The following is a 17,051-nucleotide window of genomic DNA, read 5'->3' on the forward strand; positions in this document are numbered from 1 at the left end:
GGTACAGATAGGTCTGCTGGTAATTGTAATACAATACAACTAATTGTAATACAATACAACTAATTGTAATACAATACAACTAATTGTAAATTATATTGTTTCATTTTATAGGTGGTGGATGTAACAAGACACTGCCTCCCTCACACTGATACCGCCATTAAAAAAACAGCCATTAAAAAACCAGCTCGTAATGAAAATGTATAGTATCCGCCAGTTAGCCTTACATTTTATTCTCAGGAGAAAAAAAAACCCTGAAACGGTAGCAATAAAAAAAAAATTTTACTCAGCACTTTATAAAAATTTTCTTTCTCTTTATAAATTATTATTTTCTTTTTTAAAGAACAGTCTATATTTCATTTTGCTTATTATTTTGCTTTCATTTTTTTTATCATTTTGCTTATCTGTTTATCATCATTTTTATTTAGAATTTAAGTACATGGAAGACTCGCAGGAAAAGTCATTCATCTTTCCAAGCCGTGGAGGAGTCGAAAGCAGAGGAACAAGAAATGGAACAGAAGAAAACAGATCAAGGAAAACTACAGACCAAGACCTTTAGTCAAATGAAGGAAGAGAGGTGTGTATTAATTGATGTGTGGGGCGGGAGTTAGCTCAGTTGGTTGAGTGCTCGCTTGAGGTGCTTACGTCGCAGGATCGGACCACCTCGGTGGATTCGTTCAACTGATTTCGTTTTTTCTCGTTCCAACCAATGCACCACAACTGGTCACAAGGCCGTGGTATGTGCTTTCCTGTCGGTGGGAAAGTGCATATATACAAGATCCCTTGCTGCATTAGAAAAAATGTAGCAGGTTTCCTCTGATGATTACAAGTCGGAATAACCATATGTTTAACATCCGTTAGCCGATAATTAATTTATCAATGTGCTCTAGTGGCGTCGTTAAACAAAACAAACTTCTCGTTCCAACCAGTGCACCACAACTGGTCAAAGGCCGTGATATGTGCTTTCATGTCTGTGGGAAAGTACATATAAAAGATCCCTTGCTGCATTAGAAAAAATGTAGGTTTCCTCTGATGACTATGAGGCACAACGCCACCATTTGTCATATCGATACTTGTTGGTAGCAGCTTAATATAGTCCAGTTTAGAAAATCAGGGTTTTTTTTTAAAACTTAAAATACTAAAATGCCTTTATTTGATGCTTACAAGTATGTTCACTTCTGTAATATTTAAATAACCCATTGGTTTGAAGTTACTTTTAATTTTTAGTACTAAATGTTAAAAACTGTGCAGTTGGTATATTGCCTCTTATATATAAACCGGCCTCGGTGGCGTCGTGGCAGGCCATCGGTCTACAGGCTGGTAGGTACTGGGTTCGGATCCCAGTCGAGGCATGGGATTTTTAATCGAGATACCGACTCCAAACCCTGAGTGAGTGCTCCGCAAGGCTCAATGGGTAGGTGTAAACCACTTGCACTGACCAGTGATCCATAACTGGTTCAACAAAGGCCATGGTTTGTGCTATCCTGCCTGTGGGAAGTGCAAATAAAAGATCCCTTGCTGCCTGTCGTAAAAAGAGTAGCCTATGTGGCGACAGCGGGTTTCCTCTAAAAACAGTGTCAGAATGACCATATGTTTGACGTCCAATAGCCGATGATAAGATAAAAAAATCAATGTGCTCTAGCGGCGTCGTTAAATAAAACAAACTTTACTTTACTTATATATAACAGCAATATGAAGTGGTATTCTGGCATAAAGGTGGATAACTCAAAATTTTCATGGTCAATCTCTGAAGATTTTTTGCATAAAAGTTATAAGTGAATACACTTCCTAAAAATAGCAGTCATACATGTAGCTCTTCAGAAATTGTGCTATTTTCTACAGAATATATTCTTACACAAGAATTACATTGAAATGCATGCAAAAGTGAACGGTGGTGTGCAATCTAAAACAAAAATTCACAGCACAGCAATTTTTTTTAATGAATATTTGTTTGTATGGACAGTTTATTAAAGGGACATTCCTGAGTTTGCTGCATTATAAGATGCTTCCAACTAATAAAATATTTCTACGATTAAACTTACATATTAAATATATTTTCTTGTTTAGAATATCAGTGTCTGTGTATTCAATGTGTTTCTGGTCGTAAGGAGCCCAAAATGGATTTTGTTTTGTCTTCAAATAATTTTGTACGTACGAAAAAAAAATATTTTAGGAAATAAAATGAAATTTAACCTAGTACAAATATTAGAACGATCATAAACATGTTTAATATACAGCCACTAATATATTATGCAGAAAAATGTATTTGATATGTAATTACAGTCGGCAAAATTCTGTTAGTCGATAACATCTTTAAAAATTGCAGCAAACTCAGGAATGTCCCTTTAAAACAAAACCTATTATTAATAATTTTTTATATCAAATTTAGGGAAAGACGGAAGAGTTCAGGAAGAAATATTTACCCGTTTGAGGAGGAAGAGGAGGAAGTCAGTCCAGTGCGAGCATCACACCAAGAAACCAGTCTGACCCAGAACAGCGTCAAGTCATCAACGCCCAACAAAGATATCCCGGTAATTGTAACTCGGGGAAGATTTGGTTTTTAAAATCGTGATTAACGATATTTCTATTCAATTCAAAATTGATTAGCAACTACTATTTAATGTTTTAAAATTGTATAGCGATCTCTGAAATTTGTATAGTGATTCGTGATGTGATACTGAGCAAAATGTTCCCTGTGTTATACAACTGTCTTCGACAGGTCATATTATGGTATAGTGTTGTCTGTCTGTCTGTCCATCGTCCATCTAGTGTTGTCTGTCGTCCATCTATCCCAACTGTAAACTTTTCTTCAGGGCATATTTTCATTATAAATTTTTATAGGATCATTAAACCATGAATGCAAGTATAACTTGGGAGAGAGAGAAGTACCCTTTTAACATGACCCTATATCACTAAGGTTTCGGGCATGTCTATCTCGGGCCCGGCCTCTGGATAGCCAGTGGTCTGATCTGGGACAGATACAACTTGGGATGGCAGTGTGTCACGTACCATACATGTAACTAGGTCACTGTGACCTACTTTTCATGAATTGCTGCACATTAAGGGAAATCCATGTCTGAGCTAATATTTGAATTAAAAAGATAGATAAACTTCTATTTATCTCTTATGTCTTTATTACTTAGTCAGTTGTGTATAGTAAAACTTTATTTTTAAAATGTTTCATATAAAACAGCAAACAGATGTTAAGTTCCCCAAAGTCAAAGCATGATGTACATTTTGATGACTATTAATGTATCATTAATTGGTTGATGTAATAAACATTTTATAATGTGTGTTTTTCAATACATTAAAGTATGTTCTTTTTATTATATAGATTTCTCCCGTCCAGTCCGAGAACTATGTACCAGAATGGGCTAAATCTGACGATGAAGATAATGGTGAAGACGACAATTCAGAGAACCAGTCAACTTTGGAGGATAAGAACAACAACCAGTCTAACAAAAACAAAGATGGTGATGTCGACGACAACGTGTTCAATAATAATAAAAACTCGGAAATTTCCAACTTCTCTCCTAAAAGAAGGACAGGAAACGTTGGGATGCCAAACTATAAGGAGAGGGAGAAGGTGGCTGAACGTGATGTGAGACACAGCAGGGTGGGTCAGGCCAACAGTGACAGTTCATCCCGGTCAAACAAGATCAACGACATTCGGAATCGTTTCGAGCACCAGGAGGAGCAGCACAAACCGCGGACTCCCGTTCTTGGTGCGAAGGTGGACGTGAAGGCGAGGAAAAAGTCGTTTGAAAATCCAGACAAGGGGGATGATAATAATAGTGTACATAATGTGACGCCGAGGGTGAGAAAGTTCGATCATAATTCTGTGTTGGATACGGACAGGGATTACATTCGCCGTTCTGTGGGGCGTGATTCTGTGCAGGAGCGGAGTTACCCAAACATTAAGGAACAACGTCATGACGACGACGATGATGATGATAATGTTGTTGATGATAAGTGGAATACTAACAATAACATGGACGGTAGCTGGCATCAAGATGTGTCGGTGGAGAACAACTCACAGGAAGCATACTACACCCAGAGTACCTCTAGCAAGGTGCGTAGTGTTTGTTTATACATGTACTCATCTTCATGAGCACTTATATCCAGTTAAGGTTCAAGCATGCTATCCTGCCACCCCATATTAGCATTGCTGCCAAACAGCTATATATAAGGTTTCAAATGAATCACTGCTCATATTTACATGGATTACATCAATGATTGTGGATAGAATGATAGAAATACATGATGAAAATGGCCAGCTCTTTTTGCCCAAATATCTCTATTGTTTTTGCCTAAGTTTGAGGATTTGCTCCAGCATTAAGAGGGGCCGTTTAGGCATGATTATTTCAGATATGTATACATATTTTGGGTGCAACATTTAATGTCTGGTTGCCTTTGGTGCAATTTAAAGCCCTTCTCCAAGCTCCCTTTCCTTATTTTATTTTATGAATAAGAACAGTTTCATATGCATTCATAAATCTAGTTGTTCGTTCTCATTTAAGTAAAGTTTGTTTTATTTAACGACGCCACTAGAACACATTGATTTTTTATCTTATCATCGGCTATTGGACGTCAGAAATATGGTCATTCTGACACTGTTTTTTTTAGAGAAAACCCGCTGTCGCCACATAGGCTATTCTTTTATGACAGCCATCAAGGGATCTTTTATTTGCGCTTCCCACATGCAGGATAGCACAAACCATGGCCTTTGTTGAACCAGTTGTGGATCACTGGTCGGTGCAAGTGGTTTACACCTACCCATTGAGCCTTACGGAGCACTCACTCAGAGTTTAGAGTCAGTATCTGGATTAAAAATCCCATGCCTCGACTGAGATCCAAACCCAGTACTTACCAGCCTGTAGACCGATGGCCTAACCATGACGCCACCGAGGAAATTCGTTCTCATTTAGTATTGCAGTTAAGCATTTCAGAGCACAGTATTTGAGAAGCATGTTTTCCTACTACCCATCAGTCATAAAACAAATACATAATTTAATCTTCATTTGCCTCGTGATATTCTAGAATAGCCTTCTGTTCGGTGAGATTTATCTATAATTGCTGTCCTGTGTATGGGAAAGTACAAATAAAATATCCTTTGCTGCTAATGGAAAAATGTAGTAGGTTTCCTTTGAAAGATTACGTATGACAATTATCAAATGTTTGACATTCACTAGCTAATGGTTAATTAATCAATGTGCTTTAGTGGTGTCGTTATAAATAAAACTTTTTTAACTAGACATGCAATTGCTCACTCTAGGGACAGGATGTAGCCCAGTGATAAAGTGCTCGCTTGATGCATGATCAGTTTGGGATCGATCCCCATCAGTTGGCTATTTCTCGTTCCAGCCAGTGCATCGCGACTGGTATATCAAAGGCTGTGTTATGTGCTATCTTGTCTGTGGGCTAGCTTTCGTTCCAGCCAGTGCACCATGACTGGTATATCAAAGGCTGTGTTATGTGCTATCTTGTCTGGTTTCCTCTCTAAGATTACAGACTAAAATTACCAAATATTTGACATCCAGTAGCCAATGATTAATAAATCAATGTGCTCTAGTGGTGTTGTTAAACAAAACAAACAGGGTTTTTTTTTATTCACTAACTACTAAATATTGTACAGTCCTTAAGCTGAGGTAAACATTATATGCAGGTAAATAAAAATGTTACACACATAGGTGAAGAATTTAATGCGTTATTTATGATCTCACACAGCAATAACACATGTGTATATTATTGATTTAAAGACATATCATTGTCTGCTCCTAGGTGATGGCTAGTCGAAACAGGCATACCATACAATGAAATAAGCATGATCAAAAGTGATTACTCTGTGATGAATTTCTTTACTTGAAACCATTATTAAGTCTAGACAATAAGTTTTAGCTGGAAATGACCTCTAAATTTATTTTAAACATGGTTTTGGGGGATACGTGTATGTAAGAAATAGAATATTGCCGAAAATATGTTTTAGCTAAAAATGACCTTTAAATTTATTTTAAACATGTTTTCGGGGGATATGTGTATGTAAGAAATAGAATATTGCCGAAAATATGTTTTAGCTGAAAATGACCTTTAAATTTATTTTAAACATGTTTTTTGGGGATATGTGTATGTAAGAAATAGAGTATTGCCGAAAATATGTTTTAGCTGAAAATGACCTTTAAATTTATTTTAAACATGTTTTTTGGGGATATGTGTATGTAAGAAATAGAGTATTGCCGAAAATATGTTTTAGCTGAAAATGACCTTTAAATTTATTTTAAACATGTTTTTTGGGGATATGTGTATGTAAGAAATAGAATATTGCCGAAAATATGTTTTAGCTGAAAATGACCTTTAAATTTATTTTAAACATGGTTTTTGGGTATACATACGTGTATGTAAGAAATAGAATATTGCATTCATGTCCATCAGATGCCATTTACATGTATCTTACAACCTGTTTAAAAATGTGTCCTCCATCTTGCATTCATTCTTTAGATATGGGAAATGGTGTCTGATGGCCACCCATGTATTATTCTTTTTATATGTAGCAAAACTCACACTGGAACATGTTTGGTTTAGTCACACTTTTCAGAATGTAGAATAATATTGTCTTTAAATTTATTAAAATATAGTTAATTTAAACAAAATTTTATTAGCCAAAGACTAGCCATTTTGTATTAAAATTATCAATTGGCTAATATGGCATTGACCAGGGTGAGCCCTGATCTATAGAATGGACAGTTCTCAAGTACTGCTCGTGTTGACAGCCACCCTGTACTGTGACCCTGTACTTGTTTTTTTTAGTAGCAGGTTCAACTAGATACTTCATGCAGCTTCATTAAAAGCATCAGACATTCTATAGGTTCAGAATGTATCATGCGGAGAATCCATGTGTCATACGATCTGTTTTCATGCAGTTTATAGATTTACTTTTTGTAAAATATAAAGCCATAAAAAGTTCCTATTTCTCTTCTCTGTTTTTTTTTTGCTCTCCTCGTTTGCTATTCAGGTAGCGTGACAAACCAGTTGGTCATCCTGACATTCTCCACACAATGAATGGCTGTTGAGCAGGCCTGTTTACGTGTGCTGGAGCAAACAGACCCTTTTAGTATAGCTGTAAAACCGGTATGACAATGACACTCCATGCAGTACCCAAAAGCAAAACACCATCGGAACGTGATAGATAATAATAATAAGGCTGGTTATGAAAGGAACTGATTTGAGGGGTTTTTTTTTTTTTAAATCCATTCCAGCATGATTTTTTGTAGTCACAAGCTCGTAACATCAAGTACATTGTAGAAATACATGTACACGTACCTGTACATATTGTACAAGAATTAATATTTCCATGTGCTTACCTTTTTGTGACACCCAATAGCCGATGTGTATGTTTGTGCTGGCGTGTTGTTAAACATTCATTCATTCATTTGTTTGTTCATTCATTCATTCATTCATTCATTCATTCATTCATTATTGTACAAGAATGGCACTAATTAAATTATAAAGGACACGAGTGTGATATAATTTTAATGATCAATTTCCTTGCGTACAGCTTACCTGTATATTGTTTTAGTCATGTTAAACATTGTACATGTATTTTAATTTACTATACTAACTCAAAAATAAAATGTTAAAAAATAAGTTGTATGGCTACTTCAGAATATTATGAACGTTATTATGTTTGGAAAGAAAGGAAAGAAATCTTTGTTTAATGATACCTCAGCACATTATAAATTACAGACATTAAGAAAAGAATCAAATGTTTGTTTATTGACAGTTTATCACATATTAAACTACATGTAGTTCAGGCATTGAAACAAGTCAAAACTGGCCATTTAAATTCAGGTTACCAGGAGGTTAATTACCACGTGTCGAGAAAGTCGAGAATGGTATTTCGTTCTGTATCAGTGCAGTAAGAGCAGTGATATGAATGAAGTATCAGTAAACATGTGAAGGAATGATATAATGGAAATTGTAAACTTCATAAGTATGCCATAGGTTACTATAGGGCCTGTACATGGGTTACTGAACAGTACTATAGTACTAGAATGCTTATTTCGATGACACATGGTCTATGTAGAGTACAGACTTGAAAGCTATTCTTACCAATTAATGCTTATTTCGATGACACATGGTCTATGTAGAGTACAGACTTGAAAGCTATTCTTACCAATTAATGCTTATTTCGATGACACATGGTCTATGTAGAGTACAGACTTGAAAGCTACTCTTACCAGTTAATGCTTATTTCGATGACACATGGTCTATGTAGAGTACAGACTTGAAAGCTACTCTTACCAATTAATGCTTATTTCGATGACACATGGTCTATGTAGAGTACAGACTTGAAAGCTACTCTTACCAATTAATGCTTATTTCGATGACACATGGTCTATGTAGAGTACAGACTTGAAAGCTACTCTTACCAGTTAATGCTTATTTCGATGACACATGGTCTATGTAGAGTACAGACTTGAAAGCTACTCTTACCAATTAATGCTTATTTCGATGACACATGGTCTATGTAGAGTACAGACTTGAAAGCTATTCTTACCAATTAATGCTTATTTTGATGACACATGGTCTATGTAGAGTACAGACTTGAAAGCTACTCTTACCAAATAACAGCAAGGGGTCTTTTATATGCACTTTCCCACAGACAGGGTTGCAAATAACACAGTATTTGATGAGTCCTACAGGTACAATGTAGTCATATGGAGCACAGGTGTGTTTAGTTTAGCACTGGATTTTGCTCCGTTGGTAATCACTTTCCTGACGTACTTGCTTTATAGGACTGAACCAGTTTGATGGACATATTGGTATTTTTTGCCATTCTAAATAACTGGTATGTACATCAAAGGTCATGTTATATGCCCTGTCTGTGGGAAGGGGGATATAAAAGATCCCTAGTTGCTATATATACCCACATACAATTCGACACTAGGATACTTATCTACTTACACAAAAATCTGACAATATATGTCAAATGTCATCTAGTGGCACAGAATCTGACACTACATGTAGGTCATCTAGTGGCACAGAATCTGACACTACATGTAGATCATCTAGTGGCACAGAATCTGACACTACATGTAGGTCATCTAGTGGCACAGAATCTGACACTACATGTAGGTCGTGAAGCTACACAGTCTGACCTACATGTAGGCCATCTAGCTACACAGTCTGACACTACATGTAGGTCATCTAGTTACACATAATATGACACTATGTAACAAGTAGATCATCTAGCTACACAGTCTGTCACTACGTGTAGGTCATCAAGCTACACAGAATGTGACACTACATGTAGGTGATCTAGTTACACAGAATCTGACACTACATGTAGATCATCTAGCAACACATAACGTCATTATGTTTGCTTTTATATCATAACAGTTATTCCATTGTTAGATTATGTCATATCCTTGGAGAGCATTCCATAAAAAGGCACCTCTTGTACATGCTTTTTGCGATCTTGTCAGTCAGTAAAGGTGACATAGTTATGATCTAGTATGTGGAATTTGTGTCATTGTAATGGGGTTTTTTTAAAGAATTCTGTCTGGAAAAAATGTGTGGGAAATATATGCAGATTCCGACACTATAAGGTTGGTTCACCTCTATAGGAAGGAAGGAAGGAAATGTTGTATTTAACGACACACTCAACACATTTTATTTACGGTTATATGGTGTCAGACATATGGTTAAGGACCACATAGATATAGAGAGAGGAAACCCACTGTTGCCACTTCATGGGCTACTCTTTTCAATTAGCAGCAAGGGATCTTTTATATGCACCATTCCACAGACGGGATAGTACGCACCATGGCCTTTGTTACACCAGTTGTGGAGCACTGGCTGGAACGAAAAATAGCCCAATGGGTCTATAGGAAAGTGCATATAAAAGATCCTTGCTTCTTTTTTGGTAGGCAGCATCAAGTTTCCTATCTTTCTCATTCTCCAGCATGTATTTTTGGCCCAATGGGGCCACTAACAGGGATCAATCCTAAACTGACTGCGCATCAAGTGAGCGCTTTACTACAGGGCTACATCCCGCCCCTCACCTCTATAGCTTCGCGTACTTCAGCTTAATGATGTTCTCTCAATTAACTACAAGAACTGTACTATTGTCATCATGCCTTTATTTAGTTCCACATGATGAGTGCTGATAAACATGGTGCCATATCAGTGTTAGAAATAAGCAGAATGTTTTACAAGCCCAACGGACAAATACATCTAGAAATCTGCTTGTCCGCCAATATTTTCACTTGTCTACATAAATGATTTGTTTTGTTCAAGTACAAGGACGATGTTTTTGATTGCTTAAAAAGAAACTTCACTGAACATTTTCACTTGTCCACAGGACAACCACCAAGATACATTTTACTTGTCTGAATAGATTTTCACTTCTCAGGACAAACGGACAAGTGCTTATTTCAAACGCTGCATATGGCATTGATAATTCCGAGATCTTCTGATAAACGTAAAATGTTATTTGTGTAAACTTTGTGCATTTTCCCATGTACTCAAGACAGTAAACTTGTACAGTAAGTAGATTAGCATGTTGATAGGTCATTCACTTAACGATATCATGTTCTGTGTACAGCATTGACCTGAAGTGCCATGTATCATAGATTCAGTACCTCACAATGGTTTTAATTGATTATTGGAACCCTTTTTCAATCTGTGTTGTTTGAATTGTGAAATGTTCAGTCATACAATAGATTGTCATGTTGATAATACATACATGTATAGGTATGTGTTAAAATATGTATAATTTACATTTGTGGCTCAGTAATCCAACTTTGACCTTAACTGCAATGAATCACAGATTCAGTACTCCCACAATGGTTTAAGTGGATTATTTCCCCTTTTCAACCTGTGTGGTTGCAAGGACATGTATTAAAGGTACAGACCCTACTTTTTAAACACTAAGGTATATTTTTCACTGTTAGAACCATTTATGATTTTTTAAATCAAACATTACTTATATTTTATTGTTTAGGTTATCCATTTCCATACAACCGAAGTTTTTCTGGTCATCATGGTGTTTCCAATACCACAAAATACATGTTTCATATTTTTAAAAAAGCATGTGCGTCTGAGAAGTAATGATTATTGAGTTGCGGGATTTAGTCTATTTTTAAGGGTATTTTAACATCAAAGACACTTGTTTCACTCTATTTGTATCCAAATTTGTTACAGGTTTGTAAATTAACCAAACTTAGTGTCCATTTGTACAGATTTGAAAGTAGGATCTACGTGTAGGTCAGAAATATGCCTTAGTGTTTAAAAACTGGGATCTGTCCCTTTGAGACAAAAAATATTTAGCAATTTGGTAAATGTGATTAATAAAAGAAAACTCATGACTTTCAAAGTGAAATCATTTGTCATTATAATTAACAGAGATATCATTAATAGGTGGCAGTTGGTGATTTTGTACTTTTTAATCAATTGTCACCGGGTATCATGATTGAATGTTGTTACTGTACAATCTAATTTGTGTGTGTTGATTAATGCATATGCATTTTTATTATCCACATATAAGTTCAAGATATTCAGGGAAATATAATCAGTATGACCCACATGTGTCATAATGATTTCACGTGCACAATGAATGACATAATTTTGTGAAGCGACGTCATAACTTAATGTGGCTTCCTCAGTGTAAACGCTTATCAAAAAATGACGTCATTTCGGAAAATGACGTCGTTTCGTCAATCTCTTTTTAGTTACGTTTCAAATGTTTTGACATGGTCCTAGCTTGTTATTCATAAACATATTTTGGATAATGTGGATAATAAAGAAATTATTATACTCGAGTGTGAATCATACTGATTTTACAAAACTCATGTCGGGATTCATGTATTACAATAATCCTGACACTCGTTTCGTAAAATCAGTACGACACACAAGCTCGTATAATAATCTCTATGTAATCTTGTTCTTGAATTTCAATTTTTCAGTTTCAACTTATTTACGTGCTTATACCTGATTATGGTTCAAGCACGCTGTCCTTGGCACACACAGCTATCTGGGCTGTCTGTCCAGGACAGTGGGTTAGTTGTTAGTTGGTTAGTGGTTAGTGAGAGAGAAGAGGGTGTAGTGGCCTTTGAGCCCTTAAGAATTTGTTCTGGGTTGGAGCCGGTACCAGGCTGTGAACTCAGTACCTACCAACCTGTAGTCTGATGGCTTAACCACTGCGCCACTGAGGCCGGTCTGATTCTTGACTGTTAATATTAGCTTATATCGATTTGGACCTGATCAAAGGCTATGCTATGTGGCAATGTGCATATCAAAAAGCTTGTTAATTGGAAAGAATAGATTATCTTAATTATAATAATTTATATAGACCAAATGTCATACATAACATATATGTTAGATATATACGTAACTATATAATGGCTATTACATAAAATATGTAAAACGTCTTTAAATCCAGCATTCCTTTCCTTTCAAGTGCAGTTTGACCTCAAGGCATTTAGTATTTTATTATCACAAATACAGTCATAAATTTCTCATACTCATTGGCTTCAGATACCGGTATTTTATTGCTCAAAGATTTTTTTTTTCTTTCTTTTTACAATAAGGAAGGAAGGAAATGTTTTATTTAACGACACACTCAACACATTTTATTTACGGTTATATGGCATCAGACATATGGATAAGGACCACATAGATATGGGCTACTCTTTTCGATTAGCAGCAATGGATCTTTTATATGCACCATCCCACAGACATGATAACACATACCATAGCCTTTGATATACCACTCGTAGTGCACTGGCTGGAGCAAGAAATAACCCAATGGGCCCACCAACAGGGATCGATCCTAGACTGACCGCGCATCAAGTGAACGCTTTACCACTGGGCTACGTCCCACCCTTTTTACAATAAAGTTACTATAATGTATATGTGTATATTTTGTAGTAGTTTTATTTAATGTATTTTTGTCTTCCTTTTATTTTCAGAAATTTACTGAAAAGACTATAAAAATAAGTCAAAAACCAAACAATGAGCGTGGATTTGGATTTACGATAAGTGGAGGAAGTGATGTCCGACAGCCAGTCATTGTGGAGAAAGTATCTTTAGGTAAGTCCATTTATTAGTATGATTAAAACATTTCTTTAGCTGATTTAATGATCGTAATTAAACAGTTTTATAAGTACAATTAATATCTTTAAGTAATTAAATTAATATAATTAACAGTTTCTGTAGTTAATTTAGTTAATATGATTAAAACATTTCTTTAGCTGATTTAATTATCGTAATTAAACAGTTTTATAAGTACAATTAATATCTTTAAGTAATTAAATTAATATAATTAACAGTTTCTGTAGTTAATTTAGTTAATATGATTAAAACATTTCTTTAGCTGATTTAATTATCGTAATTAAACAGTTTTATAAGTACAATTAATATCTTTAAGTAATTAAATTAATATAATTAACAGTTTCTGTAGTTAATTTAGTTAATATGATTAAAACATTTCTTTAGCTGATTTAATGATCGTAATTAAACAGTTTTATAAGTACAATTAATATATTTAAGTAATTAAATTAATATAATTAACAGTTTCTGTAGTTAATTTAGTTAATATGATTAAAACATTTCTTTAGGTATTTTAATTAATATAGGTATAATTAAACATCTCTTTAGGATATTTAATGAATATATGTAAGTATTTCTTTTGGTAATTTAATTAAAATTTGTAAGTGTACAAAATGCTAAAGATGTGCTATTTGGTGTTTTGTGTAATTATATTAATTTATATTAAAGGAACAGACCCTAGTTTTTAAACACTACAGCATATTTTTCACTATTAGAGCCGTTAACTTATATTTTATTCTTTAGATATTCATTTCCATAAAACTGAAGTGTTTCTGGTCATCCTGGTGTTTCTAAAACCAAAAATTGCCTTTTTCATATTTTTAAAAACGCACGTGCGTCTGAGAAGTAGCAGTTTATTGATTCAAGTTCTAGTTATTTTTAAGGATATTTCCTGTTTTAACGTCACAGACTCTCCTATCACTCTATTGTAACTTTATCCAAATGAGTTACAGGTGTGTAAATTAACTAAATTTAGTGTCCATTTTTTTTTTACGGGTTAAACTAGGGTCTGCACCTTTAATGTGATTATGTAAGAATTTTAAAATTAAATTGCCAAAAGAAATACCTACACAGTATGGTGTAGATTTTAAAAATATTTTCTTTACTTAATCATTTAATGACAGGCTTATTTCTACAATAAAGTAGGCCCTAAACAACTTTGAAATTAGTATACCATATTGATCACAAACATTTGGAATTGTAAAATATCCTGTATTTATATTTAAAAATCACCATTTAAAAAAAAAAATTTGAAATTGGTTACCTTTTTGCCCTACTATTGTACATCAAGAAGAACATGTTCAAATTTTTACCTTATAAAATATATATGTACTTCTATATCCTATCACCATGGTTACATGAAATGACATCCGACCTTAAATGTCACAGGAGTGTTTCCAGTATACTTATATCTTATTGATGAGCCTGTTTAGAAAAGATCTTCACAATCAGTAGCATGATAATGGGATAATGGTATTTTTTCTAAACTGTCTGTATGTTTTAAAATAAAATTAACTGTAAATGATGTGGTTAGTTTTCTATTTTTGGCAGTAATTAAACATTCATGATGTTTTTTATTCAGCTTCATGTTATTTTTATAATTTGATGTAATTTTTAACCTATTTCTTTTCTTGATCTGTACCATGATTTCAACATTTTAATTCCACTGTATGCACACAAATTTAGTATTTTCATCCATTAATAATCAGCAAAATGTCAGTCAAGATATGTAATTGTCAAGGGGAATAACTGTGGTATTTTACATTCCAGAATGCTGTAGCATTATCTCCCTTATATGCTTGCTTTATTTTTTTTTCCCTCTGAGCAGAAAAGTCATTATCTGATAGTAAGTAAATGTTTTATTAACATGCTAGTTAATACTGATAGTCTGTTGGTTTCTTTGATTAGTGTTTAAAGTAACTGTGACAGTAGCTACATTTACCATGTAATTAACATTAATATGGGTTAATTAAATTACCTAGGACTTGTACTTTAAATTAGTTAGGAGTGGTCTATTTATGTGTATGATAGGATGGGAGGGACTCCTATGTTTTTGGACTGTAGGGGTGAGGTGTACAGTATTATAATTAGTAATGAAGTATTATTAATTTATGATAATGATTATTAATTTAAAAGTTACAAATTTCTTTTTTATTTAATGACACCACTAGAGCACATTGATTTATTAATCATCAGCTATTGGATGTCAAACATTTGGTAATTTTGACGTATAGTCTTAGATAAGAAACCCGTTACATTTTTCAGTTAGTAGCAAGGGATCTTTTATATGCACCATCCCACAGACAGGATAGCACATACCATGGTCTTTGATCTACCAGTCATGGTGCACTGGCTGGAACGAGAAATAGCCTAATGGGCCCACTGGCAGGGATTGATCCCAAACCGACCGCACATCAAGCGAGCACGTTACCACTCGGCTATGCCCTGCCCCCCTTACAAGTTACATGTAGGACTATACATCATATCCTGTGTTGTTTTGTTGACTGGTTTGCTAGTATCAATTAGACTGTACTCATATACCATTGCTTATCTTAGGGATACAATTAGTTTTAGCTTGATATGTGACTTAAGTTTTCGCTTTTTTTTTGGATTTTCTTTTTAACAATTTGTTTTACTTTTGTTTTCTTAAAAAAAAAAATTGGCATAAAAATAATGTTCATAAAAGTGTATCGGCATATTACTTTGGGCAAAGCACCGAGTAAATTAACTGTTAATGTTTACAACATGTTGACTGTGCTAATGTTTCCTTTACATTGATTATATTAATGTTTACTGTGAGGACTTTGATTGTGGTAATGTTTACAGCGATTAGTCAGTGTTAATATTTTATGTGAGCTAACTGTGTTAGTGTTTACTAATAGTTGACTGATATTACATTCAGAATTTACGTTAACTAGGCTGTGTTAATATGTGTGGCTTTTTTTCTGCGAGCTCATTGGTTTTTTTTGTTACTATGTGCTGACAGTAATGTTGACAATGTTAATGTTTACTGTGAGCTGACTGTTAATATTTAATGTTTACCATGATCTGACTGATAACTGGAATAGACTGTTAATGTTTACCATGTGTTGACTATGTTAATTTTTTATAGTTTTAATGCTGACTCTGTTAATGTTTATGGTATGTTAACTGTTAATGAGCTGACTGTGTTTACCATGAGTTGACTTTTAATGTTTACCATGTGTTAAATATGTTAATTTTTACTGTGAGTTGACTATGTAAATGCTTATGTTGACTGTTTTAATGTTTACTGTGTAAATATTTGCTGTGAGTTGACTGTGTTTTACAGTAAATTGAGTATGATACTGTTTACTGTGTTAATGTTTACCGTGTGTTGACTGTAAATTTATGCTAGTGACTGTACCACAACTTGACTCTATTAATGTCACCATGTTTTAACTGTTAATGTTTATCATGTGTTGACTTTTAACATTTTTAGAAGTTGACTGTATTAATGTTTACCATGTGTTGACCGTTAATATTTACCATGCATTGATTAATTTATGCTAGTGACTGTACCATGTGTTAGCTGTTAATATTTACCTTTTGTTGACTGTTAATGTTTACCAAGTGTTGACTGTTACATTTTACCATAAGTTCACTGTATTAATGTTTACCATGAAGTGACTCTTAAACTTTACCATAAGTTGACTGTTACATTTTACCGTGAATTGACTATCAATGTTTACCATATGTTGACTATTACTGTTTCCTCTATGACAGATAGTGCTGCTAATGTGAATGAGTTACAGACGAGGGATGAGATCTTATTGTATGTTGACTGTTAGTGTTTCCTTTATGACAGGTAGCGCTGCTGATGTGAATGAGTTACAGACGAGGGATGAGATCTTATTGTATGTTGACTGTTACTGTTTCCTCTATGACATATAACGCTGCTGATGTGAATGAGTTACAGACGAGGGATG

General features: G+C 34.3%; 1 protein-coding gene across 4 annotated transcripts in view; it reads left to right on the forward strand.

Moving 5' to 3' along the window:
- The window catches only part of LOC121374175 (LIM and calponin homology domains-containing protein 1-like), a 190,846-nt gene that overhangs the window by 140,288 nt on the left and 33,507 nt on the right, over nucleotides 1-17,051 (forward strand). For all 4 annotated transcript variants that reach the window (XM_041501150.1, XM_041501148.1, XM_041501152.1 and 1 more), the window contains exons 7-10: nucleotides 426-574; nucleotides 2,387-2,528; nucleotides 3,332-4,069; nucleotides 12,966-13,086. In XM_041501150.1, coding sequence (XP_041357084.1) covers nucleotides 426-574; nucleotides 2,387-2,528; nucleotides 3,332-4,069; nucleotides 12,966-13,086 — 1,150 coding nt within the window. The remainder of the gene's footprint in view (nucleotides 1-425; nucleotides 575-2,386; nucleotides 2,529-3,331; nucleotides 4,070-12,965; nucleotides 13,087-17,051) is intronic.

The sequence above is a fragment of the Gigantopelta aegis genome, chromosome 6 (assembly GCF_016097555.1).
Source record: "Gigantopelta aegis isolate Gae_Host chromosome 6, Gae_host_genome, whole genome shotgun sequence".
Classification (NCBI taxonomy): Eukaryota; Metazoa; Mollusca; class Gastropoda; order Neomphalida; family Peltospiridae; genus Gigantopelta; species Gigantopelta aegis.